We start from the raw sequence: 27,803 nt of genomic DNA, 5'->3' as shown, positions 1-27,803 counted from the left end.
TGATAGTACAAAAACCATTCGACATAATATAAGACTCGACACACACGAATGCTATTTTCTCGCATGTTCTCGCAGTGGATATGTCACGTCGTCGAACAGACAATGCCATGTCTGTCTTCTTTTACGTGTAAGATAGAAAGAAAGAAAAAGAGATTGATTCTAAATGTTTACAAACAAATTGTATTAAAATTTATAAATTTTTACTTAATTGTTATATTCCAGGTTTACACTCGGTTGAGCAAAGAGGAAGTTATAATATTTGGAAAAAGTTCGTTTTAACATGAAGTTTAATCAAAAAATTCCAATATTTTTAAACTAAAAATTTTTTTTATATTTCGTTTAATTTTTGAGAAATGTAAATGAATCGCGGCGAAACGATCAAAGAAACGCAGCAGGAAATACATTTTTTAATTCTACAAAGAGGATTATCCGTGTAATCGCTATAGTGCGGATTTTCATGCATTTATGCATAAATTCGAAGATACACACAATACGAAAATACACAGTAATATGCAAAAGTATTTTATGTACTTAAAGGAAAATATCAATTACGAACGATACTATATAGAAAAACCAATTTCTTATTTAGGTTCCATTTCCTTAATTACGTTCGTGAAAATTTAAAAATAGCATAAAAATTCACGGTCTGATAATCACACGCGATAGTGATTTCACTTCTGCTCGAACGAAAAATAACTTCGAACGCGGAAAATCAACATTCACGTTGGTGATTAAATTTAAGAGCGATAAGTATTCTCGCAACTTAATGCTAACACGTCAGTAACTTTTTTACAAGTTTTTCATAGAATAGATATTGAAATAAAAAAAAAAAAAAGGAAAAAGAAAAAATAGACTAAAATAGTTTAGTATTTCAATGCTAAGAAGAACACAAAACGAAACTGAAGTGCAAAATAATAGACGAGAGGAAAATTCAAGAAAATTCAAGGAAACAGACGAAAAGAGACATTTACATTCATATGGATATTTTTACGAAAGCGTCGCGTCGTTCAAACGTGCAAATTGAGTCGGATTCTTTTCACAAATTCACCGTGTGCGCGTGAAAACTCACCTGTTTGCGTGTAAATCCTCAGCCTGTCGCGATAAATCGATAAAGATCAAACGATCAGCCGCGACGAACGGAACTCCGAATTCAAGAGCCGCGGAATTCCAGGCACCTCGGAAAACAACGAGGCGTTTCCCATTGGCGAGACCACAGAAGTAATCGCGAAAATGCGACGTTTCGAGCATGCAGCCTTTCCTTGCCCCGCGCTGGAATAACGTCGCTAGTTAGTTGCAATTATGCATCGGTAAATACTCGAGAGGTAGACGGAAGATAAGAGCGGCCTCTCTCTACGACATTGCAATTATCGATTTTGCAACGAACGCCAGGACAAACCTACCGAATTGCAGACAGACCGCGCTGTTCGAATGTTGCTAACCTTGCAATCGCGCGAAACCGATTTGCATGGAATTGGCCCGACCAATTGGTCGCGACGCGTTCTTCGACATCGTCAAACCGTTGCCGGTGTAACAACTCTGACAATTACTCGATTTTATATTATTTATTATATTATTTAATTACTTTATTATTATTTTATTATATTATTTTATTACAATCTCACATCTTTCTTTTCATCAGCCTCGTTTAGAAAAACCAAGTGTGCGCGACTCGACGTTTCAGCTTCTCTTTACTCGCGAGAAATAGCTTCTCTTTTTCTACAAATCCTTGCAAGCTTCTATACTTTTGACTCAAATGTCAAATTAATTCTCTCCGTCAACAGTTCTCAATAATCAACGATCAGCGATATTACCGACAGTAGGAGGAAAACCGGTGAATCGGTCGCTAGAGTCCTCGATTATTCTTGTTTCCATGCACGATCGATAGACGGAGACACCTTAGCTACCCTTTCACTGACAGCAACCCCTAGCCAGCCTATTTCGAATATTTCCACGATCTAAATCGTTCTCTCTCTCTCTCTCTCTCTCTCTCTCTCTCTCTTCATGATGACGGAAATATATTTCGCAATACGATCCAGAATTAGTGACACAACGATGGTTAAATAGTGCTTTTCGCTCGGTTGGAGTTTTTATGGAATTTCATAGCAAAAATGTTGGTGCAATGGCGATCAATGACCCATAGAGTAACAGACCCGGCCTCGATACATAATCGCGGACCTAACAACTTGCACGTTTTCGCAAATTCTGTAGCAACCAGTTTTTTCTCGGATCCTGGCTTTTTATTCGATTTTAGGCGAGGCGAGTTCCAGAATATTTGCCATTGCAGTTTGATCGATTAGTACAATATTGCATAAAGCAGCAACAAACTGTTTCCTCCTGTCACCTTTGAGTTTCGCTCGCTTTAATTACGCAGATAAATACTTGATCGGTAACTCGTCTGTTTCTCGCGTTTCTCATTTTTTAATTTCTCCATTACGTAAAGCAAAATACGACAGTTTCGTTTCTGTCGATTTTTTTTGGACAAGATAAAAATGTGATCCGAGAGACTCGAGGATGAAATCATTTTCAAAATGATCCACGATGTTCTGTAAGAAAGGGACAACATCATTTTAAAATTGCTCTTTTACAAAGACAGTTTTCTTTTCTATCTTCGGTGTAAAAAAAATCAATTGCATCTATCATCTATTGTTACATCAAGTTATCAATGATTACGTGATTAATTAATTGTCCAAAAATGAACGAAGGCCTATCAAAGTCCGTGCAAATGTGAAAGAATTTCTTAATATCTTTTCGTCTGTGTTTTGTAATTTTAGCATAACCTCTCTACAGTTTTAATGACAATTTCGTAACGTTATGAAATACAAATGGATATTTCCAAAAACAAATCCTGATGATGCAAAAATTGGTTGAGAAAAATTGCAAATTTTAATGACAATTCTGTAAAATTGTGAAATAAAAATGGCACGGGAAGATGTCGAGCGATCCTTTGGAATCACATCGCCGATATTTCCAAAAACATAAACTTCTCGACGACGCAAACCGATCGAGAAGAAATTCGATCGCGCTGAATTTTTCGCATTCTCACCTTTGCTCCTTTCATTGTACCATCGATCGATCAACGGACGTACAGTTACAAAATGAAACTCGCTTTCTTTCCGGTTCGTCGCTGATCGAAACTCGCGTGGATCGATCGCGTCAACAACGTCGAAAGAAAAACTCGGACGGGGCACGATGTTCGCGAACGAGCGCCCTGACGGAGTCTAACGGAGAGACACGACGGTCCGAGCATTAGAAAGTAGTGTCGCTCGTTGGCAGTGTTTTCTTTCTGGCCCCTTGGCGTGGCCGCTGGTGCGTGTCCACGTTTAAAAATATATTTATTAAACGTTAACAGGATGATTTCGCCCGGTCGTGAAAGCTGCAGCCCAATTGTCGTTGTCGTTATGTCGTTTGCTCGCGCGCAATTAGTATCCAGGAAACAAAGTAAAGAACGATTGTTGGCGAACGATCCGTTTGTTAAATCATTGGCTTGCCGGTTGAATTTTCGTTTCTCTTTTCCTCGGTTCGCTGGACCGAGCGAAGTTGAATTCAATTCGAATTTCATATTTCCGCGAAATTTTTGCAACGGCGTCGCATTCTTTTCTTTTTTTTTCTTTTTTTTTTTAAAGGAGACACAGATTAATTGCGGTCAATCCGCAAGATTCCGGAGGAAAAGTGAAAGACGATTTCTTGCCGGTCAGTCCGAACAACGCGGAAGAATAAGCGAAATTTGTGACACGAAAATTTTTCGACGATCCACGAAAGAGACAGGGAGCTACCTTCGATCTATCTTCGTTCTATCCTCCATAAATTCCTTTTGATCGCGTTTACTCCGTGCCAGATCGATTAGAACGTGGAAAATTGCAAAATTAATAAGCGCTCGAGCGCTGTTAAGTTTTTGTACATAAAAAAATAATCAGTCAAGCGTGTTGCGCGTTCGCGCATTGGACAAAAAGTTGTAGTTGTAACCTGCACCTAATTGCAACCTGCGTGAAAAGAAATGTTTGTTGCATAAATCCGTTCCGTATCTAAATTTAAATCTTCGAGCGAGCGAGATTTGTTAGAAATCTTGTGCAACGTGACGTTTGCAAATCGTTCGACTTTAAGCTACACACTTCTTTCTGCACGTTTTTATGACAGAAGACAACAACAACCATTTTTTTCTTCTTTTCTTTTACTAATAACTTTTGCACGGAATTTTTACACTTGTGCAAAGTAAAAACGCGTAATGAAACGTCGTTGTAAATAGCGCGACCTGATCATTTTGCAAAACGACCGTCGATAAACTTACAGCCGAGTTGAAATCCAGCTGAGGTTAAAAATTCGAGTTTGAAGATTGTCGACGGAAGCAGAAGAAACGACGCGTATAATTGGAGGATGATGTAAAGGCTTTCGGGTTGCGTAAACGCAGACCTGGCGTTTTCTGTCTTTCTCTAACGCGTGGCACGGATAAAGGTCGATGATCGAATTGAAATTCAATCGAGCAACGCGCGATACCGACCTTGGAAAGATTTGTACCATAAAAGGTGCTCGGCTGGGATCTGGTGTACGATCGTTGTGTCACGATAAATCCTCACGAGGCTGGTCAGTGAAACGATCTAACGGTGCCTCGAGCCTTGCTGTACACCTGACATTGTTATGATATCTGTCGATGGAGGATGATGAACCCTGGTTCAAATCTATATTTCTCTTACTTGTCCTCGTTTTTTGTTCAAATCGTTTCAATGATTTTACAAATTAGCGATCACGTTTTATCATTATCACCTACTTTAGATTTTTTATTTATCTGTTTCACAAGACAGTTTATTGATTACATGAGATTCTATCCATAAAAAAGTAGGTAAATATGTTAGAACTATTCTTTTTTTTTTTTTTAGTACTTACCTTGAGATATAATGATTATCTATGCCATTTTCTTGAGATACATGAGGTAGGAGTAGGTTAATTGGTTCTTTTTTTTTTTTTCGTGTCAAAAAGTAATTACTAGACGCATTTATGCATTTAAGAATTTAAAATTGTTAATGTACGAATGGAATTACGTACACAGATGTTACACTGAGAACAAAGCAGAATATCGTAAATATGTTACAAAGGGAATATTAAAGTATAGGTCAACTAGCGACTCGGGCAAAATCTCAGACGGCGTGCAATTAGCTTGACAAACACGCAAACTAGCGTGGTAACTTTCATCTGCGTGGGATCGTGTTAAACTTGTCCTTGCTTTGTTTCCTTACGGGAAACTGTTAATGAACGTAGTGGGAGTTTGTTCGCCTAGTGTTGTGCCAAGCTTATTGTTGCTGCCTTCTGACGCATCAAGATCACGATCACGGCCAAGAAGAAATTACCAATTGTAAAAAGTGAACGGCGAATGCATCTCCGCCGACTACTTTTGCGCGCGTCTCTCGTGGCATTTAAAAACGATGCAATCGCTGGTGCTGTTCAACGACTTTCCGTTTCTTTTTGCTATTAAAAATTAAAACAAACAAATGTTGGATCGTTCTTCAACTATTTTTGCATCATCGGTAAAGTGCGTCATTCCTTTAACTACTTTTACTAGCTTTCGTAGTATTTCTGTGTTCTTTGAAATTTCTTTCGACTTTTCGCTTCCTTCCACAATTACTTTCAAATTAAAGGGAATAAATGAGCATCTTTCGTAGCATTTATACAGGGTGTTTCATAACTTGTGGGAAACATATAAATATATGAGATATAATAAATTTTCTGTTTTAATTACTCTTACAAAAGTATGCTCAAAATGACCACTTTGCATTTGAAGACAAGCCTGCACGCGTCTTGTCATTCATCTGGTTACTCTCTCTATCATTCCTGGTGTTTCTCGAATTTGTCGGAAGCCTTGCTCTATTCTATTTCGTAGTATTTCAGCATTTTCAATCGATGTTGCGTATACAATAGATTTTAAATGTCCCCACAAATGAAAATCTATTTCAAATCCGGAGAACGAGCAGGCCATGCAATAGGACCTCCACGACTGATCCATTTATTTGCAAAGTGTTGATTTAAAANATTGCCTAGCCACTCGGCTAAAATGCGGCGGAGTTCCATCATGCATAAACCGCATACGAAGTCTAATATCGACTGGAACTTCCTCTGATATTTCGTGTAAACGCGTGCTTAAAAAATCAACGTACTTTGTGCCTGTTAGTTTTGCCATCAAGAAGAAAGTAGTAAAATTAAAAATTTATCAATTATTCCTGCCCATACGTTTAAACTAAACTGGTGTTGATGTCTTGAATGCACAATAACGTGTGGATTTTCTTCATCCCAATTATGATTATTATGAAAATTGAATATACCATCCCTGATAAAACTAGCTTCATCAGTGAAAAGTATGGTAGATACAAAACTCTCTTCACATTCAAGATATCAATTAGGTATTATTTGTAATCAGTGCGAATTTTTGCTTACGAACTATTGCGGTCTATGGAAAGAGAGGCCGAATAGAGAGTTTACTGTTTATAAAATTCATTATATCTCATAAACGAAAACAGATAGGACATATATTTATGACTTTTTTTCATTATTTTTAGGCGTACAATCAGCTTTCGAAGTGGGTCTCACAAGTTACGAAACACCCTGTATATCTAAAAGTAATTTCTGATAATAATTCAATGATTTCCCGCTCCTTTTTGCAATTGAAACAAACAAATGTTGGATCATCTCCTCCAACTATTTTTGTTATCTTTCTACCTATGTATTTTTATATCTAAAAAAAAAAAAAAGAGAAACAAATATTTCCTCCAACTTTTACTACCTTTCGTAGTATTTCTATATCTAAAATATCATTCAACGTTAAATATATATTAAATAGCATTCAACGTTAAATATATTCCGCTTCTTCTTGCAATTGAAACAAACAAATGCTAGATCATCTCCTCCAACTACTTTTGCCACTTGTGGCATTTCTAGATTTAGAACGGATCGTTGGTAATATTCAACGATTTTCGGCGGTCGTTTCCAAACGAAAAAAATGTTAAACCATCTCGTTCGAGCATTTCCACATTTTAAAACGAAGTACCAATCGCTTCGGTAATAATTTCCCGTGCGTGCTTCTCTTCGCAATCGTTTCCCGCGAATTAAAAGAAGCAAGAAATGACGAACCATAGGCAAAGTACAGGCCTCGAGGGAAGATTTCGTCAAAAAGATGAAAAATTTCTGTTGCTATTATAATAGTAAATCGGCGTACCCGAGTTACGAAGCGATTTTCACGTCGGGTTTTTCGGTCGTCCATGCGGTTCTGTCGCGTTGCGAAAGGCAACGTCCTGTCGTCGGCGGCGCTTCGCGTGCGCCGCACCCCCGTAATTGCGAACGCAACGGCGGAAGCGCGCACTGTCATTAGGAATGCCAATATCCCGATCGGCGCACCGAAAAAATACACGTTTCCACGATCAGGAAGGAAAGGGACGATCAATTACCCATCCGCTTATAAAACGATCGCTTTTCCATCGGTTTGCCAGTCAGTTTTCACGTCGCGATTCCGCGATTTGTGTTTCGAATCGTTGCTCGAATCGATCCCCGGCCACCGTCGGCCATGTGCAATACCTGAACATTCTCTCTGTTGTACGCTCTGTTTGACGACTGTTTGATTCTGCGAACGGGAAACTGGAAATGACGTCAAGGTGTCGATTTTTGTTCCACGGATCCGCGTGGACGTTGAACGATCAAGACTGAACGTACCTGACGCGTCGTTCTCGTTCTCAGGAATCGTCTGGAGAGAAAGACCGACGATGATGTCGTTCCTGCTGCCGACGAGAATCCCAAGGTCTTACACGATGCTCGCGCTTATCGCGACGAACCTGGTGATCTCGATGCCCGCCCCGCCGTCGAAACCATTGCGTTCGCCGGAGGACGGGTTCTCCAGCGTGCCGAAGATCCTGGAGATCCAGCTGCCGCTGAAAATCGCGACGAAGGACGATCTGGTCGCGTGGGCCAGGTACGTGATGGGTCTGATGGCGTCTAAGATAAACATCACGTTGACCACCGTGAAAGAGGCGCCGTTGAAAGCGCCTGTCGGTAATGCTCGAGCTCCTACGGGCAGCAACGCGATATCTCGACATCCCGATAACGCGAGACCATCGAGTTTCAGTGGGATGAGACCTGTCAACGGTGTTCGACAGTTTGCGAAGAGCTTCGAGAGCGCGAGGTACGCCGAGAACGTTCGAAATTTCGCGCACGCGGCGAACTTGGAGAAAACGATCCCAGCAGCGGTCCGAATTGTAGAGAACGGCGGGCAGCCGAAGAACTCGGCTGAACTTCAGAGGAACCAGCAGAGAAATGGGAATCTTCAGTCGTTCAAGGACAAGGTGTACGCCACCGCGCAGTATCCCACCGTCAACGGAATGGCCACCAAGAGTCTGTTCAACAACCTGCAACTGCAGCCAACGTTCAGCGGCTTCGGGATCACGGACACCACTGTCCCGAGTCCTCTGGAGATCACGGCGAACATAAACATCCCGAGGGTGGGTATCAAGGAGCCCGTGTTCGTCAAAAGCCCGATCGGCTCGCCAAATTTGTTGAAAACGTCGGAACAGCAGCTGTTCGTCCCTCCGTTCCCCGAGTTTGGGCCGGCTATCAACATCGACGTGAAGCCAACCACCGTCTTTCGGAACACGAACGTGGTTTCGCCTCCGACGAGAGCTTACCTGCCCGTGCCGACCACCAGCGACAGCATCAAGTTCCCGAACGATCCTTTCGTCACCAGGTACTTCTTCGACGGGATCGAGAGGAACGTTTCCAACAATTTCGGCGCGGACGAGATCGTGTTCACCACGCAGAATCCACCTTTAACGGTGTTCAACGACGAGCTACCGGCACCGTTTAGAGGTGTCGATTTCCTCTCGCAGCAGAGGAACATCAGCTCGGTGAAACCGCTGCTGAAGGTCCCGTTCGAGGCGGTGATCACGTTCACCCGCGAGGAACCCGTGCAGACGACCACGTTGAGGAGCGAGGCGAGCAAATACTTTACGATACCGACCAGAGACCCGCTCGATCAATTCCCGCCGTACTTCGACACCACGAACTTCACCGTGACCAACGAGTCCGGGCAGATCAACGTCGTGTTCGACGACGGCGCTCAGGTGACCGAGAACACGGACACGAAGAAGGAGGAGCGAAAGAAGCAGGAGAAGAAGAAGAACAGCTCGAAGAAGGAGAAGTCGAAGAAGCAGAAGTCCGAGACGAAACGCAGGCCGTCGGCGATCAGCCAGCTGCTGAGGACGTTCATCGCGATCAGAAGGAACAACACCCCGTCGACGAATCTCTCGCCGCCACCGTTGAACCAGCAGACGTCGACGAATCTCTCGCCGCCTCTGTTGAACCAGCAGACGTCGACGACCACGACGCAGAGGGCGCCAGTGCGCCAAAGGTTACCGCCGCCTCAGAAAACGCAGCTCTATTCCACCGAGAGGCCATCGGTAAGTAGACAATTCGATCGCAATGGGTAAAAGCATAGATGGACAATCGGCAAGTGTCACGAGTGAAAACATCCGAATACGTTTCTGTTGGCTTTCGTTATTCGCGTCGTTTATCGCCGTTATGGCGCCGTTCGGCGTTTGTTTGCTTTTTGAATTTAGACAGCGGCGTGAGTGAGACGCGTCTGAATTTTATAAAGTTACTCTACTTGCATTTCTTAAGATTTATTCGCACTGTACTCGCGCACGAGCTGAACTGAGACTGAATACGTCGTTATTTTTAATTATTCGTCAACTGGCCCGAACACAAACTAATCGGGGGCACAAACATTTTTCAAAAAGTACTCAGTCGATATTGACACCATTATGAAGCGGTGTTCACACCAAATGGAAATTTGAAAATAAATATTTTGTATCGTGAGCCAGTAATTGTACAGTAGTGTGTAGATTGCTCCGTCTCCTTTTTGCACGAGTCTTTTGAAAATTAAACAAAAAAATTTTTATCGTGATCAAATAAATGTATTATTCCAGTTTCACGACTGGTTCAAATTGCTCCGTCTCCTTTTTCAATTTTCTTTTTACACGAATCTCTTGAAAATTAAATAAAAAAATTTATATCGCGACCTAATATACAGTTGTGTAGATTTACGACTGATTTAAATTGTTTCGTCTTTTCTCTCATCTTTTCCAATGCAACGTCTATCGCAGTTAAAAATAATAGAAAACTAAAAACTATGTCGACATGTTGAACGCTTGATTTCTTCACAACGTTATAACGCTTGCCTCGTTCTGCTCGGCTCGTCCATGCTGCAAACGAACCTTCGTTCGCGGAGACCACCTCGAAGCGTCAAACTGCACTTTGAGATTTCCTCAACCGTAATATAAAATAATAAAAAACAAGAGTATCGGGAAACCGCACGACTTTCAAATATTCAAATTATACACATGGGTGAAAGGTGTACGTAGATTAACGCTGTTTGACGGGGAAAAAAAAAAAAAAAGAAAAAAAAACAAGAAAAAGCGCGAGTTGGCTCATTGTAAGAGGTTTGAAAAGTGAACGTGAATATTTTATTCGACGCGTTAATTGCCGGCGATGGCTTGCTTGTCGCCGCGAACATCGACGAGATCACGTCGTTGATAATATCGCGGTTTCGTAGGAAAGCGAACGAAATCGAAAGTTCGTGTCACGTAACACGTGCTTGCCCAATCTAAAATACGAAAAGAAATGAAAAGGAAAAGGGATGACAAGAACGAGCGTATCGTGTCGTGCTCGCATTTCGTGCGGTCCACATATGCACGAGGTGCACGTAGTTTCTTACCATTATTCATTTATTTTACGTTAGAAAAATTTAGGATCCTCTGTGGTCCAAGTTTCTTGGAGTGTGAGATCGTTGCGTAAATCGCGCGCGAACGACAGAAGACTTTGCCTGTCTCCTCAAGCTGTTGCATCGGTGTCAGCCAGAGCCGATCGCGCGCGTCAATTGGAACTTAATTGAAGTCGATTCGTTTATTTCAGTCAGTGTCCAGACAGAAAGGAAGACGTAATCAAACTTTGGCGCAACAAGTCGAGGTACGTTCGACTTCCTTTTACCATTCTACTCCGGGTCGCGAGTTTGTTATTGCTATTATTATTAGAAGAAGAAATTTCGATCGATGACAGGACGACGACGACGACGACAGCGGGAGCAAAGAGGAGGACAACGACAGCAAAGAAGAGGATAGCAAAGAGGAAAGCGGCAGCAAAGAGGAAAGCGGCAGCAAAGAGGACAGTGCTGGCAAAAGCGAAGAAAATGGCAACGAAGACGACAAAGACGACGACGACGACGTCGAATCCAACGAGGGAAGCAACGACGACGAGAGTTCCAGCGAGAGTGAGTCCTCGGAGGAGGAGGAGGGTGGTGGTTCCATTCAAGCTATCATCGAGTTGCTCATGCTCGCCGCGCCGGCCTTGGAAGATCTTAGCGATGTAAGAACTTTTTGACTAAGGATCTCGAAACTACATATACTGAACCAGGGTACTAGGTCATCGAATAAGTTTGCAATTTAATCTCAACTCGCCGCTTGTTGGCTAATCTCGTTGGCAATTTGTACCCGAGCGTCCTCTCGTCGTCGAATCTGCAATCGTTGACTGTTTCAGCCCGACTCGGACGCAGACATTGCCGACTTGCTGGAACTAGCAGTTCCGTTGCTTCAAGACCTGTCGGAGGTAAAACCCAGAACGAAGTTCTGAAGGATGGCGGGTGAATTTGCAAGATGAAGTAACCAAGGGTCGATTTTCAGGGAGACGACGAGAACGAAGCAAGCGACTTTCCAGCGTTAGTGCTTCCCGCCTTGTTGCAACTCAGCGAAGTGAGTTACCCCAAGTTTCTGTAGAGAATTCGCTCCGAGCGAGACGGAAGTGACGGATGAGAAGCGGTGCCGAGAGCGGAGGTAAGTGACAGGTAAAAGACAAAGCTTGTTTCAGGGTCCGGAGGGTCCGAGAGATTCTGCTGCGCTTCTGACGCCGCTTCTTCAAGTAATCGCGCCGGTGATCGGGCCACTCAGTGGCCCGTTACTCGTCCCGTTGAGCCGTCAAAGTAGCAACGTAAATATCAACAGCGTTCTCACAACGTTTTGTCTCTCCGTGAACAGAGAACCATCCAACGAATTTGTGAATTTCAGGCACCAGGCGAAGGCGGCTCAAGCGTTGGTGATCTGAGTAACGCTTCGCTGGCTCCTTTGCTCGAGGTGCATACACTTTCTGATATTCTGATTATCGTATTCTTAGCAATCGGACACACCACGATTTTGATTTCATAAAATATGTTCGTTTTCATTCTAGCCGATCGGGCCTGGGAAGATGACACGGCTCTCGAACCTGATCGCCGCAGTTGTCTCTAGTTTTAGCAAAGTACGCATTGACTCTTCTGTTAATAAACGCTTGTTCTTCTCTGACAAACCGGTCGTTTCACTATTAAACCAGTGTCATGCCTCTCGATCGTTCTTTGAAACGTTTTCAAGCTTCTTTACGCCGCAACTATCGACATAGTCCGAACGTTAGTGGAGTATCGTTGCGAAAGTTCGACTTCAAAATTCCGAGGTTTCTCTTTTTTGAACATTGCGGTATATTTTGCGTGAAAATCTCGAACGAACATAACCGTTAATGGTTTCTGGTGGGTTGGGCTTTTTGCAGAATTCCGGCCCTGGTGGCAAATCGGACTTGACGAGCCTCGTGAAAGCAGTGGTGGCTGGATCGATAGCAGGCACCAGCGCCGGTTCCAGCGGTTCCAGCAGTTCCGGTGGTCACAAGGACGCTTACGGGGCTCCAACTAGCTATGGTAATTCCTATGGTGGATCACCTCGTCCAAACGGTTACGTAAGTTCTCTCTCGTCGCCTCGTTTTCTCTCGCTGGGCATCTTATTCACCGATATGTCACGCTTGTTCCCTATGATCCAAACATAAATCCTCTGAGATTTACTGGTAGACTGTGGACGTTCATATGAAAATTTGTGTTCGTCTTCGCAAAGACATTTGACGAGATTTCGTCTCGCTCGTTACATATTTTTTACGATGTTTTCTTTGTTCCTTTTTGATACCGTATTTAACCCTTTGACGACAATCTTCTCGTACATACCCAATATTTTTCACTGGATTCAGTATCCAGTACTGACATAAACTCTTCTTAGAAAAAAAATCTATCGCGCAGTATCTTATTTGAAGGGGATGAAATTGAAAAAGCTTCGAAACTTTAAGCAAATGATAGCAGATCCTTTTATCCTCAAGTTCTATTTCTATCAAATAGCAAAATGAAATGAAGTTTCCCCTGCATCGCTAGAATTTTCAAATAGCATATATAATGCAATTATTAATTTAACTAACTGTTCATTTAATCCACTCAAGGATTAAAGAGAAGTTCTAGGAGTGAAAACACTTTCCGAAAGAAACTTTGACCTTTTTTTTCAATTTTGTCTCAGGCTACGTAGCGCAGTTTTCGTTTCGTCGTATTGGTCGTCAAGGGGTTTGAGAAAATAGACAAATTTCTTTATAAATACTTTCTGTAAACGTTCACAGTCTAGTTCGCTAGCCTTCTGTGACTGAGCTTCTGAACTTTTCAGCCTAAACCACCAGTGCACTCAAACTCCGATCAACTCGGCTCCTCGATCAATGAGATCCTTAACGCGATATTTAAAGTGGTTGCTTCGTTAGTGAATGCTATTTCGACCGTTTTAAATGCATCGTCGAAGACCTTCACTGAAACGGGTTCACCTCCTGCATATGGTACACGCCCTAAATACGGTGCACCCCCTAAATATAGTGCACCGCCTAAATATAGTGCGCCTCCTAGATATCGTGCACCTCCTAAACACGGTGCACCACCTCGTAGTATGGTTCCTCTTAGCGAGACTATTAGCATAACTACTAGTGAGCCGCAATAATTAATAAAAGTGTAGATGATACCACTAGCTCTATGCTGCATTTACTTATCCAAGTGATTGCCTGTGTGCTTGTACCGGAGAAATAATTATTAGTTTTATTTTAAGATTAGATAGTATTGTACATTAAGTATATACGTATCCTGTACCTAGTATCTACTTGAAGTTTCTACTATTTTTAAATTTAATTTGTGCCTTCGACACGGGGTTGAAAGAAAGGTGTTGAATATCGACAGAAATTGCATTAAGAGGGTTGAAAGTTGTACATACAAGATACAGTCAGTTTAATCATGCTGAATTTTTAGTTTTAGTAAACTGTTCCCTTCGTTTTTTTGTTTTTCTTTATTTGATATATTTTTTCCCTTTTTTTTTTTGTATAATATGTGAGAAATAAATGCAAGCTCTTTTGCGTTCTGCCTGTTTTTTTTTATTTTTTTATTTTCTCTAACATAGCGTTAACGAACATGTCGACATAAATATTAATTGATACAACGCATTAATTCAAGGTTGTAACATACGATTTCGATTCGACCAAATTCGAAATTGTTCCGTTCCAATCATGTGCACCCGTTTTATGTCATGCTTTAATTTTTTTTCTTTCTTTATTTATGTCAGAATGCAACAATCAAACCTACGTATTGTATATTTGCATATTTCAATGGCGATAAGTAATTTTCGGCGAAATCGTTGTACAAATGATGCAAATCAAAATACTTGAAATTTGAAGAAGATAGTTCTACAATTCGATAGTAAGATCGAAGAATAGGTCAGTCAAGGCCGACTTACAAAAGTACTCTTAATCATTTAACAATGTAATAAAATTCATATCTTAAATCGTACGCAACGCAATTATTGAACTATGAATTATAAATTGTATCAAATTGTAACCCGTGTATCTACACGTAAGTAATTTTTTTCTAACGAATTGCATACTCTTATTCATTTATCGCACGATCACAATTTGCCACTTTGCTTGCCATTAAAAAAAAAAAATTGGCTTACCACGATAAGACTATCGGTTTTCTATCTCATGAAATTCAAAGGGATGCCGTAACGATTCAAATATAAATTATGCAGTGCTTGATATTAATATTCAAACGCTTTTGCTCATCCGCTAAAATCACGATATAAACTCACAAAATTGAAACAAATGAATTCGCGAATATCAAAGTAAATGTTCTTCTTTAAAATTATTCAAACTTTCAGTTTACTGTTATACGATTGTTTTCAAATAAAATTATAACACTCTCAGCACTTGGATTATTTAACCGTCTGAATATTAACGTGACTCACTGTACATATCTCGAATAATAATAAATTCCATTCATCGATCGATAAAATTCCATTCTATTTACCTCACTTCGAAACATTCAGCGAAACTTATTTTCCTCCCAAAATTTGTCGTACAAATTCGTCTTGGAAGCTTGAACGAACACAATCGTGCTCGAGAACACGTGGGGCCGAGTGACGCGTAACGAGATAGACGGATTACGTGACTGGAAAAGGGGATCGAGCGCGTACTTGGATGTTCCACTCTCGAACAAGACCGATACAATTTCATACGTGACGTAACGATTGTTGTTTCTCTTAAAAAGAAACAGAGTTGCTCGTTAATTCTCTCTCGCCGCCTGCACTATCCATTCAGTTGAATCACACACGAGGCAGTAATATATTTCATTTAATTACTTCATCCTCCGCTTCGTTTCGCCATTTTAAGTCGCCACTTTATTTCGCCATTTATAAGTTTCACTGGCCATCCTTATGCGTGAGAAACGGGTTCTCGGGAGAATTTTTACGGAAGAATCGGTCTACATTGCGCAATCGTTCCTTTCGTTCTTGCCTTATATCACTTGGAAAGGGACGGTCGCCTTGCCCTCGAACAATTCAACTCTTTCGGCGTCCACGAATTATCATAATCTATCTTTTCTGACCACACGTATTTATTCGAAGGATTAACGTGGCTTTTCACGTCCAAAATTCTGAATTGCGTTGTCGTGGTTTCGAAATATTGAAATACGACGAAGGAAATGGCGTCGCTAATAAAGTACGTCTGACAGGAACACGTTCACACGTTCATCATGCGGATTAACGCTTGATTAACGTTATTTCTCGCGTACGATCGCGATCTCGTTAACAAATGGAAATTTCTGTCAAATCGCGCGGAGTCAACGAGATACGAATGAATGAATTAGCACGTTTAATGGACCGTTGGTCGTGTTTTAGTGCCGATTTGTTTTTAGCGATTGTTCATTGAATTGACAAAGAGGCAAATTGAAAAAAGGAGAACTTTTGACCATCGAGCGTAACATGCACGTAAGGTGGATTCGTGACACGTTCATTTCAAAACTCGTAACTCTCTTGCGCACGGAAGAAGCAATTTAGCGCATGCAAATTATCAACGATCTGACGTGACTGTGGGACGTACTGCGATACACCTGAGAAAAAAAAAGTGTTTGTTAAGAGAACTTTGACCTCGCGCGTTAGTAAACGGGCAGCGACGCGTTTCACGTGGATACACGACCATTAAACAATCAATCTCGCATCTTTCAGGCAATTTAAATATTGCGAAATGTGTAAGCCGAACATCAAAATAAATCTCGCGTTAGAGATTTAATTCTAGATACTAAACGCTACGACGAAACGTAATTAGAATAAAAAAAGAATAAAAAAATCAGCTGAGTATCATTGTAAATATATATATATATATAAACGTCAGTACAAAATTAAGGAAACGACTGAGAAATATATTGCGCGGAATTTTGTTATTCGTTTGTCTATACAAGCACGGGATTTTTAAGTTGAAATCAGCTTTGGTTGACACTGCGCCAACGTGTCTCTTCGCGTATGTACGTATCTTTTTCTTTGTATTCTACTTCTTTCGTAGAAGCAGGCAAATTCCTACACCTTCTTTTTTACATACGTCTAAAGTTGCATGCATCAATGATCGTCGGATAATTTCAACAGAGAGTTAATTAACGATTCACGCAATGTCCATTTGCGCTCCGTGGAATTCTTTGACCGAATGGAAAAAAATGAAAAGAGAGAAGGAGACTTTGTTGTTTCACGACTGGCAACGCGCGTTCAAATCGATGTTCACGGTCGAGGCTGACTCCAGTTCCGTAATGTGAAAGCACATTTCACCGTTTAACCTACGAACAATCGCGGAACATCGTGCTCTTCCGCTCGTTACCATCACCACCCACGCACCAAGCTTCGTATATCTGACGGTATACGTCGTCGGACCGTGAAAGTCGAGAATCGCCGGTGGCGCCGATTAAACGCGGCGATTCACTATACAACAGCGTCGCGGCGTTTCTCCGATTTCGTTTCCCTTTTACTCCGTCCTTGACGGGTTTACGAACCGTGCCAAACGATCACGGAACATCCGAGGTTCGATCGACAACGACGCGCCGTTCGGGAAAATTCGAAAATTAATACACGTAACTCGATACGCTAGAAATTCTCTGTCTGTCTCAACGGAAACGTTCGACTTAACACTGGAACTACCGAGTGCTCAAAATGACTAATTCATAATTTTCTTTTTCAGACACATTACAGATGCAAAATAGTGTATTTTTGGTGGTTTAATTGATTTTTTATAAAATACACGAATAAAAGTTTGTGCACTCTATTGTATTTCTATTTTTTTTTTTTTTCAGTTTAATATCTCTGATTAAAATTCTATGGTTTAGTCCTTGATAGGTGTTAGTTCTGGTGTTAAACGGCAAAGTGATTTAATTTTAATCGCCATTGAAGATCTTGACTTTTCGGAAACGATGGTTGTGAAATATTGTATCATTCTTTTTTTTAAGAGGGTCTTCTCCACTTCTCAACAATGTAATGTCAATTATGAAATTCTTCTTTCTCACGTTGATACTAACTCTGTTTCCTTTTCATTTGTAAATTTTCTTGCAATTTCGCGAAGTATATATCTATAAGAGGAATCGAATTTACATGCGTAATTAACTTCTTTAACGTCCAACCTCTTTTTTTACGGGTTCATTTTGCGCTTCAATGTAATGCATCTATTATTCTAACGCGTTCTTTTGTACCGAAACATAATGGAAATTATGTCAATCGGTAGTGCGACTACACAATTTTTTCGTCTAAATTCGTATGTAAATATTTTTTTTTTTTTTTGACGATGCAATTTAAGTCTCGTAAACGGCAACAAAATTCCATCGTGTGCAAAAAATTTCTCTTCTGAATGTTGAAATTTCATTATTCATAAATTACCTGGCGTACGAGAGAGATATCTGTAATAGATGGTAGGACTGCTTTTTTTTTTTTTTTGTTTTGCATGATAATGTCCAGAGATCGTAACCGGACACTAAAGACCATTCACGTTCCATTCTTAAAAGAAAGTTGTATTTTTCGTAATCGGTAGTAGTTTAATCCTTGAACCGACTATGCAGGAGAAGGGGGAAGGACACTATATTACGTGTATCATAGAAAACATTTCTTGAAATTTCGTGAGACACAACTTCTATGATCACGTACGAACACGTTAAACGCCGAGCCTTATATTTTTATTCTTTGGCAACGTTAAAATTTTCATTTTTACTGTCAAAGTGTCGTTTTTTGGTCAATTTCTAGTTTAGCCATTTCGCTACACTCCCTCTTCCTTTTTGTTTCGTTTCAGATGGCTCCATATGTTCTTTCACATTGAGAAACGTGAGATCTAGCGTTTCTTTTTATCCGTTAAAAAAAAACCAGAATTGGAAAAAACCGCTAAACTAGAAATTTGCCTATTTTTTTATTTCAACGAAATCGAAGCTTCAAGTGAACAAATTTTACCGTACATTTTCGACTTACTTTTTCACGAAGAGGAGGGATGATTTCCTGCTCTACTTCCTACGTGTTACGCCCAGTGTGTTCAAATTTACTTATATCACAATTACTTGGGTTACTTGTAATTAATATTTGTATCAAATATCTCTCTCCATTAAGGTCTCAATTATATTTGCGCAACAGATGAAGATTGGCGACGGAAAAATCAATCTGGTGGATAGATCGTATTTAAATGTTTCGTAACATCGTAACCGGCTTCTGAGACAAGCTAGACGACATAATCGAATCTCAATTAGTGCGATTCTGCTAAATCATAGTTTTAACGCACGCGAAAGGAGAGAAAAAACTTCCACATTTTCTTTTTTCAGTGATTATTTTCAGTTAGATATCAAATTGGTAGATCAAGTGATTATTGGTTGCACGAGATATTTCTAAAAATTAGAACAGTAAACCTGGTACAATTTTTATTTTATAACAGCCCGTTGTGAAATAAATGTACGACACAATCCTCGATCATTGGGTAACTTCGATGATTGAAAATAAAATTGGCTTAGCGACACAAGTTTGTTTAATAATAAATTAATTGCTGTAATACGCAGTGAAGACCGTAATACAATGATAATACAAAATTTAAACTGTTAATACAACTTCGTAAAAGAGGATCATATAATGATCTATTTCGTTTCATTTTGAAAGCTTCTACTTCTGATCGTGAGTTAATTTTTTTTCTTTTTTTTTTTTTTTTTTTAAGTAAGACCAAGTGAAAGTGATCCTTTTTTTACGAAGTTATATAAACTTGAATTGTCGACAGTTTTTCATTATCATTGATATAGTTCCGTTCTTCACTGTAGTTTTATAAAAGTTCAAAATTTTTCCATTCTATAGATCGATATCCGATTGCAAGGTACCTCTTGAAACATTACATTTCGAAAGTGAAACGGACCACTATTTAAATTCCACTTTTTTTGATTGTAACAAATGATATTACACACTAGGCACAAAAATTACGTACAAGCTCACGCTGCAATTGCAAATTTGACCTGCCATTCTCTAAGTGACATTATCTTTTGTAGGCTAATTGCCGACCTGGCCACGATGGAAGATGCTAAAGAATTTCTTCTCGATGGACTTCAGTCCATCCGGACATGAACATAAATTCCCCGCGCAACAAATAGACATCGATCAAAACAAAGTTCGCGCAAATCGTGTCAAGGAATCAAAGAAGATCAAAAGAGTGAAATTTCACAAGATTTTATTGATATCCTTCAAGAAGATTGATTGCATTAATTCACTTGACTCCGTGCCCTAATAATTACGGTCCGTTGCATCGATTGTGATATTAATCCAGCTCTTTCAACATTGATTCATATGTATATAATATGCATAATTAGTAGACATTCTAATCTATTCAGTTAACAGGTTTCTCAGTGGCGAAGATTTCAACAGAGAACCAGATGAAAAGTTAAAGTTTGTTGCAAATATCACATTGCATTTACAATCAATCGGTGAATCGTTCTCCGAATTTATCTTTCTGATTTGTCAACAATAGAGGATAACATTCGGAGAGATACCGTAAAATGGAAATTCAATTGTCAATCTGGGACAAATTATAATAGCAACTTTAGTAACTTTGCCAAAGATAAGATGGTAGATGATCGCGAAAGAAGGGGAAAAAAAATGATTCGTGTTTTGTCGATCATCAATCGATATACACGCGTAAAAGATTTCACATCCGTCAATTATCGTGTTTATGAATCGTGCAAAAAAGCAAATGTTCTTGTCCCCTTTTTCAAACGCTAATTAAGAGCGGAAATTGGGATTTTTTGATATCCTTTTATGCCCATCGCTCTCTAATAATAATTGCTATTAATGTAATCGGTCCACAGATAATAAATCTCAAGGACAAATATTCTTAAGAATAATTAGCAACGTTTTATTACGTATTTCTTGTGTTGGAATTTAGGATTTCATTAGAGATGTGCATACATAATTATTGTCACGATAATGCTAAAAGAAAGTCTCTCTATAATTGGCTAATCGTAAAGAATTCTTTGCAAAGTTTCAAACTTCAATCAATCGTGATAGTCGTATTAATGAAATTTCGTTATAGATTAGAAAAGAAAAATGACCAGAGAAACGTTTCGCCGACTGTCAGAAATATGCGTGTATAACTATTGTTATAAATAATTAATGTTAAAAATAGTCCTTTTAAAATTAGTTGGTCGTAAATAATTGTTTGTAAAATACTTCATCAACTATGACAGTCGTATTAGTGAAATTTCGTTATAGGATAAAAAAGAAAAATGATCAGAGAAACGTTTCGCCGACTGTCAGAAATATGCGTGCATAATTATTGTTATAAATAATTAATGTTAAAAGTAGTCCTTTTTAAAATTAGTTAGCCGTAAATAATTGTTTGTAAAATACTTCATCAATTATGACAGTCGTATTAGTGAAATTTCGTTATAGGATAAAAAAGAAAAATGATCAGAGAAACGTTTCTACGATTATCAGAAATACTCTAACAATTATCATAATTATTGGTATAATTAATCTCTAAAGAATTCTTTCCAAAGCATCGATTTCAAACTGTATCAATTATGGTACTCGTGCCAATGAGATATATACATACATGTATTATACGTTAAAAAAGAAAAAAAAAAAGGGAAAAAAAATCATGGTAAAGATCAAAGAAACGTCTCGATAAGTCAGAAGGTAATTTTAATCGAAACGCTTTCCTCGGATCGCGTCTGTTCCGGGGGAATTCTTTCTCCGAGAAGGTGAAACGTAAACAGCGACCGCAAAGTTTAAGGTCTTGGACTGTGTACCATTTCGCCCGGAAGTTTCACAAGTCCTTGCGTTACGCAACAGCCACAAACTCGAGGTATGTACTTTTACTTTCAATTCTGATCCAGCTTTCTATTTTTATTATTTTGCACGGTTACGTGTCGGCAAACCCACCGCTGAACAACAAGGAGCTCGATCAATTACCGTGCAGAGATCTTTCAGGATTTTTTTCTTTCTTTCTCCGATCGAACGGATAAAGGAAACGTGATCCTATGCTCTTCTGCAACAATAACTTTTACTTGCAACATATTTCCGTTCTCGTCTGATGATTCACTCCTTCGTACCCGTTCGTGTCTAATAATTACATAAACGGATCGTAAAAGGGCTTGCGTAATGGCGTAATGAAATTGTCGCAGCGATGCACGCCGCGGAATTTAATGAGGGGCCTGAGGTCAGACTTTGCCTTGCCTTTTCCTTACTGGCAATCTCATTTTCAATCGTTATTCCAGTCATCCTTTACACAGAAGACGTCCGCTGCAATAGTTTACGATCCGTTTGTTGTCACGAGTTTACTGCGAGTGATTTCTGTCACGGTTCACAAATCTTCTCGCAACCCGTAAATATTCGTCGCGTGCATATGCACAACGATGAAACTTCGAGATCTCGAGATGACGAAGCTTTATCTTAAGTTTTGCGAGTGTTTGCCCCTTCGTGGAGATAGTCTTGTAATCGATAACAAAGATGATTAGAAGTTGAAACATATTGGGTTAACATATTGCGATTTAGTGAATGAAGATGAATGCGTTCTTCTCGGTCGGTATTAAATTTTTAGACGTTTGATAGTATTTCGTAATTTTGTGCAACCATGAAACATTGGGTTGGTCAAAAAAATTGTCAAGTAAGTTTGTTCGACTAAGAACTCATCGACTGTAGATAATTGCAGCGTGTTGGTTGTCTCGCGCGATAAAAAAAAAAAACCAAAAATAGAACTGTGTCATCACTTTGTCATTGACTCGTAAGAACTCTGTAAATAACATTTGTATTAGAATAATCCTTCCCGTTGAGCGTTGTCCTCAGTGTGTGTGTGTGGGGGGGGGGGGGCGCGTTCAAAAGCGTATATATTGCGAAACGCGAATCAGCATCGTGTAATTATGCTATTCTGACGCGTGCGATTGATGGACAGATCCGACAATTAAGCTAAGAAAATCATGTTTCTCTTTTTTTTCTCGAGATCCTTTCAAGATGAAACGTCATGCTAATTAGTAACGCTAATTCGATTCGCTGCATAATTTCTAGTAACTGGGACAGGTTGTAACTCTGTATCAGGCACGGGCATGTTGTTTGAATAAAATATTTCAAACACGATTAGTTGAATTACGTATCTTTATTATTGGACTCGATGTTCAGTTGAAATAATTCTACATTGATTTATTTGATCAAGTAAATGATTTTTCTTTAAATTATCACACGCCATCAAATATTATTTTATTTCATTTATTATTTTGTTTCTTCAAATAACTTTCCAAATAGTCTGTTGTTTCACCTTTTGTGGAGATTATTTACAAATGGATCCACGACAACGTTACTTTTGGAATAAAAATGATAAATTAGCGAGTCTGAATCGTTAGTTTTTATCTTTATTTCAAGCAATCTTATCTTTTTTATCTTTGTTTATTGCCCGATTCAGCTCTATACCAAATTGTAGAGAAGAATTTCATTTTTCACATTTTATTTTCGAAATAGATCTCTACGGTTTTCAACTTTTTCTTTTTATTTTTTTTTTAAATGAAACTCTAATTTTTCTACTTTTTTTTGAAGATGTGAGAGATGATGATGACAGTAACTAGAAAAGTAATCACAGTTACCAGAAATACGTAACAAGAACTGTTATGCATCGTTACGCTTTTCTCGTGAATGTGCGTACATTTATGTTAATTTTTTTTTTTTTTCATATACTTTCAATGGGTAACGCTGTTTCCTTCTCTTGTCGAGCTTTCTGAGGCACGAAAAAAAATAGAAAACTTTCTCCGAACAGGAAATATCGTAACATTTTGCAAAGATAAATCACGGGATTGATGTAATTCGCTTGAACCAGTATCATGGATAAAGTAGTGTCTATGGTTGTTGAGTATAGCGTATAGGAAGTTTCGTGGGCAACCGGAGAAAGTAAAGACGATGTAGATATTTATTCGTCTTGCGTATTGATATGCATACTCGTAGCGATGGCTATGAAACGCAATAGATTTCTTGATCAACGTCCAGCCAAGTTTCGATGTAGTTTAAGTTCGTTTATTTCTTGTCAACATCTCAAAAAGTTTCGATCCGTTGAAAGGACAATTTCGAAAGTAGAATCGTTCCATCAGTCTCAGTTTTTGGAAAACACGATTTTGGTGTGTTACATAAAAATTAGAGGTTCAATTTAATCTTAAGAAAATAAACGAAAATAAATTGAAAATTTGAATTCGGTGGATAATAGGAATTCGTTGATTTTCTTCTAAATATAATTTTTCATTTATTTATTTTCAGACGAACGAATTCAATCGTCGCTTTCAATCTAACCGTAAACATTTTACTCGGATATATAACACGCGTTTTGTAATTGCGCGTTGTTGTACAATTTCTACGGTGTTAGCATAATAGAGCGAAAACAGAATGCACGAAGTAATTATCTTCGTGCAGACGGGAAAACATAATCCCTGATTACTAGAAAGTGTTAAGAGTTTTAGCTATGCGTAGTAAATTTCAAAACGTAAGGCAACGTTACGTTTTAGATCTAGCCACGTACGTATTGCACTTGTACATGAATTTCGCGCTCTTCGCTTGAAAGCTGACTGCAGAATGTCGAAAGTCTTCGAAATTATAATTACTTGTGTACCAGTTATTGTCAAAATCTTATCTACACACAAAATATTATATATATTACGTTTATATACATAAAATGTTATACATATTACGTAAAAAATATGCGTCTATACATAAAAAGCAACAGTTAAAATTTAGCGGAATGCTATATTCGGAAGACATAAAATATATAAAAAAAAAAATTACCAAGTTTGCGAGCGTCAACAATCTTTACTTGCCAGCCTTTGCAACACACACTTTCGCAAATTTCGTTTTGGATAGAAGCAGAATGTATATAAACGTCCGTAAATTTAGTTACGTAACGATCTCTTTCTCTTGTCCATTTTTTTTTACAGACACGAATAGGGGCGAGTATTGTATATTATATATTATATTATACATATGTTAATAATTAATATTAATAATATTAATATATTATATTCGTAATGGCGTCGCTGGAGTGCAAAGCTTCGTACAATGGCGCAGAAACGCTCAGAGATACTCGGGGGCCATCGAACGTTCCCCGTGAGCCATCGCTGCGAACACGAGCACGTATATATGGTCACGTAAAGCGATTACAGACGAACTGTGGTAGGTAAAAGGATACATGTAACACACGTAGGCACGAGCGAGTGTTACGTAAAGGCGATTCAACCTGATCGGCATGGAAGAAACCCGCTTTTCTAGGGATGGACCACGCGAGTGTTCGCGGTCTCTGCCGTGACCGTGCAAATTCGCCACGGCGAAAGCGACGTGTTTAATTTCCTCGATCCGAGCGATTCGGGGATCCGATCGTCCCGTAGTCGAAAGTATCGACGTACGTACGTAGCCGGCCACCGGATAAATCACCGGTGGCTAGATTTTTAGTCAATATCCGCACGTGAAAGTGCACGACAACGTGAAGTTGCGACAACTCCATCGGGCAAAGAGCAAGTTTGACGCAGCGCGAGTTGGTACGCACAATCGAATCGTTACACGGCCGACTCGTTGCCTTGCATTGTGACACAGCTCGTTACCAGATTGATGACTTCCCATGACCGTTTAATCCGTACAATGCCCGAACAACACAATGGAAGACGCTCGTAATGGGGGATTCTTCTTCCTTTCTGGAAAATTTCACGGAAACGAGTTTCCATTTGCAATGAGAAAACCCGCGACAATTAGACTCTGCGTATGTCTGCAGTGCCTAAGAACGATGGTTTCCTATAGGTTACCCAGACTTCAATTACCCACGAACGCATCGAAACTCTACGCGGTTTCGTAATTACCATAGACAAACGACGAAGATGGTAAGTATCGTCGTACAGCGTTATCAATTGCATCTTACGTCTTCGTGAACGGGAACTCGCTCCGGAGGAAATCTGACGTATGACGTGTGCCCGTTTAATTCTACGGCACGTCAATCGTCGTGTTCTCTCCTGGCCTCTCGGGAAGAGAAAGAAAGAAAGAAAACCAGAAAAAGAAAGAAAGAGATTCGAACGACTTAAGTAACGCGGCGCTGGAATTACGCCATAAATTTCGCCCACCTTCGGTCGCTAGTGGCAGAACACCGGCCGTTTCGTTCGGTCAATTTCCCCGTTACGACTTTCCTTCGTCGTCGGCCGTCTCTTCGCCTCTAAACCGGCATCGAGGCGTCGCGTCGATACCTGTACCCGCTTCGTCGCGCCGCGCCGGACTGAAGAACTGTCCCGAGATCGAGCACAACTTCGAATTTTCCCGCGTCTCGCGCCCGAAATACGCAAAACACGTAGAAGAGTGAAACACACGCGAGATATATATTGGGATAGATAACGTGTCTATATTGTTTGACGGTGAATTTTGTGGTGAACAGTGCGACAGAGAGAAAGTTGCGAGACGTTTCTAACGTTCATCGATAGAAGAGAAGAAAGCACAGAAGAGAGGTACAGAGATCTGGCTGATTGATGTTTTGAAAAATTACGTCCTTTCTCTTTCTCTCTCTCTCTCTCTTGTGTGTAACTGGCGATTATGGTTCGATTTCAGTTGCCGATTGACTTCGATATCAGCGGTTTTCGATTTTTCTGCAGTTTCTAGATAAGTTGTTTGCTCAACTGGTGAGTGCAATCGCGAAACCAGTTACTCCGGATGTCAATAATCGAGCGACGTATCCATCATATATTCACACGTTTGATGTTAAAACCATAGGAACAGCGTGACGATATACCCAGAGTGAACTTTGACGATCAGTAGAACGGCGCGTTCGAGGTGATTCACACAGGTAATTGACTAATTCAGTCGAGACATTCTGCGGCGAACGATGGATGAAATCAACGATTACACTTGTAACAAACGATTGTAACATCTGTGCTTCCTCTTTTTCTTTTTTTTTTTTTTTTTTAAATAACAAATCGCTCGCCTCGCCGATTCTCTCATCGAGGAAATTGCTCGAGCACTACGAAAGTGAACAAAAAAGTAAAGAAATCTCAAATTAGAGGTGAAAAGTGTCATCGAATGCAATAAAAAAAAAAAAAGAAGAAAGAAAAGATGAATCGATCTTGCTCGAGTAGCAGGCGTGAAACAGGAGATGCCAGAATATCCGCTTTCTTTCTGAATTCGAGTCGAGTTGCGTAACATAACGGTGCCCGTTCCCGCAGATGTGCATTTCACCCTGTTCCGGATTACCTTTCTTCGAAACCGGATGAAAGAAAAAGAAAAAAAAAAAAAACGTCTCCCAGTTACTCCCAGAAGCCGTTATTTTGGTCAAGGCTCTCTCGACTTCCCGTACCGATCGAACAATAACCGGTTCCAAACGCTTTACATAAGCGCATCTCTTCCAAATTTCTTGATAGGTTTCATCATTTTATAGTTATTTTATATTGCAGTCGAAAGCAACGCAGCAAACTGAAATGTTAAATATAAATAGGTCACGAGCATCCACAATTTATTTCGCAATAACTTGCGCAGTCTAAAATATTCCAATATCTTACACGAACTTTCTAAACCAACGAAATTGTATATCCATACGTCTCGAATTGCTCGTTTCAATTACTTTGACCAATTGTGCATGCTGCTGCATCGTTTGCATTGATCATACCAAGAGACCTCTTTTCTAACACTTTTATTGACACTCTGTTTCTCTTCTCGATCCTCCTTTCATTCCGTTCTCCGTCTCTGTCCGGCTGTTTGGAAAGTTACCGGTGGTCTAGCCGCGGTTGAAATACCTCGCGCGTTTACATATCCGAGCGCTGTGTGGCACCACGCGACGACGAGGCGAAGATGAACGACCGTCTGACCACATAACGGCTCGCACTACTTAGCCAACTGAGGCCCTCGGGTCGTGCCCTCTTTCACATTCGAGGACCAGGCTCGCGTCTCGCAGGAGAATCCTGTTGCCAGGATAACATATCGCCGCCTCGTCTTCCATATTTCATTCGCGAAGCGTCAGGCCGGTCAGTGACGAAACGGCAAATTCCCCTTTCTAAACGTCGCCTCGTCTCGTCTCGAGATGCTTGTGAAAACGTTGACCGAAGAGAAGACGACTCGCGTCTGGTTGCAAATGTGAAACCGCTTGTTTTGTTCCGAATTCCGACG

The 27,803-nt window shown here is 40.0% G+C and overlaps 1 protein-coding gene across 4 annotated transcripts; it reads left to right on the top strand.

Moving 5' to 3' along the window:
• The first annotated feature begins 3,280 nt into the window (after window positions 1–3,280).
• On the top strand, window positions 3,281–20,740 carry LOC122538117. 4 transcript variants are annotated; one of them, XM_043671894.1, is made up of 11 exons: window positions 3,281–3,306; window positions 7,714–9,425; window positions 10,939–10,992; window positions 11,083–11,388; window positions 11,560–11,628; window positions 11,703–11,771; window positions 11,887–12,006; window positions 12,084–12,149; window positions 12,244–12,312; window positions 12,595–12,777; window positions 13,518–14,165. In XM_043671894.1, the coding sequence occupies exons 2-11, from the start codon at window positions 7,740–7,742 to the stop codon at window positions 13,836–13,838; spliced, it is 2,943 nt and encodes a 980-aa protein (XP_043527829.1). In that variant the 5' UTR covers window positions 3,281–3,306; window positions 7,714–7,739; the 3' UTR covers window positions 13,839–14,165. The 4 variants fall into 4 exon arrangements, with proteins under 4 accessions (XP_043527829.1, XP_043527828.1, XP_043527827.1 ...); XM_043671893.1 differs by lacking the exon at window positions 3,281–3,306 and adding an exon at window positions 5,034–5,516; XM_043671892.1 differs by lacking the exon at window positions 3,281–3,306 and adding an exon at window positions 5,034–5,521.
• The last annotated feature ends 7,063 nt before the right edge of the window (window positions 20,741–27,803 follow it).

Source organism: Frieseomelitta varia, unplaced genomic scaffold, assembly GCF_011392965.1.
Source record: "Frieseomelitta varia isolate USP_RPSP 00005682 unplaced genomic scaffold, Fvar_1.2 scaffold_961, whole genome shotgun sequence".
NCBI lineage: Eukaryota > Metazoa > Arthropoda > Insecta > Hymenoptera > Apidae > Frieseomelitta > Frieseomelitta varia.
This window is presented reverse-complemented; position numbering and strand designations above follow the sequence as displayed.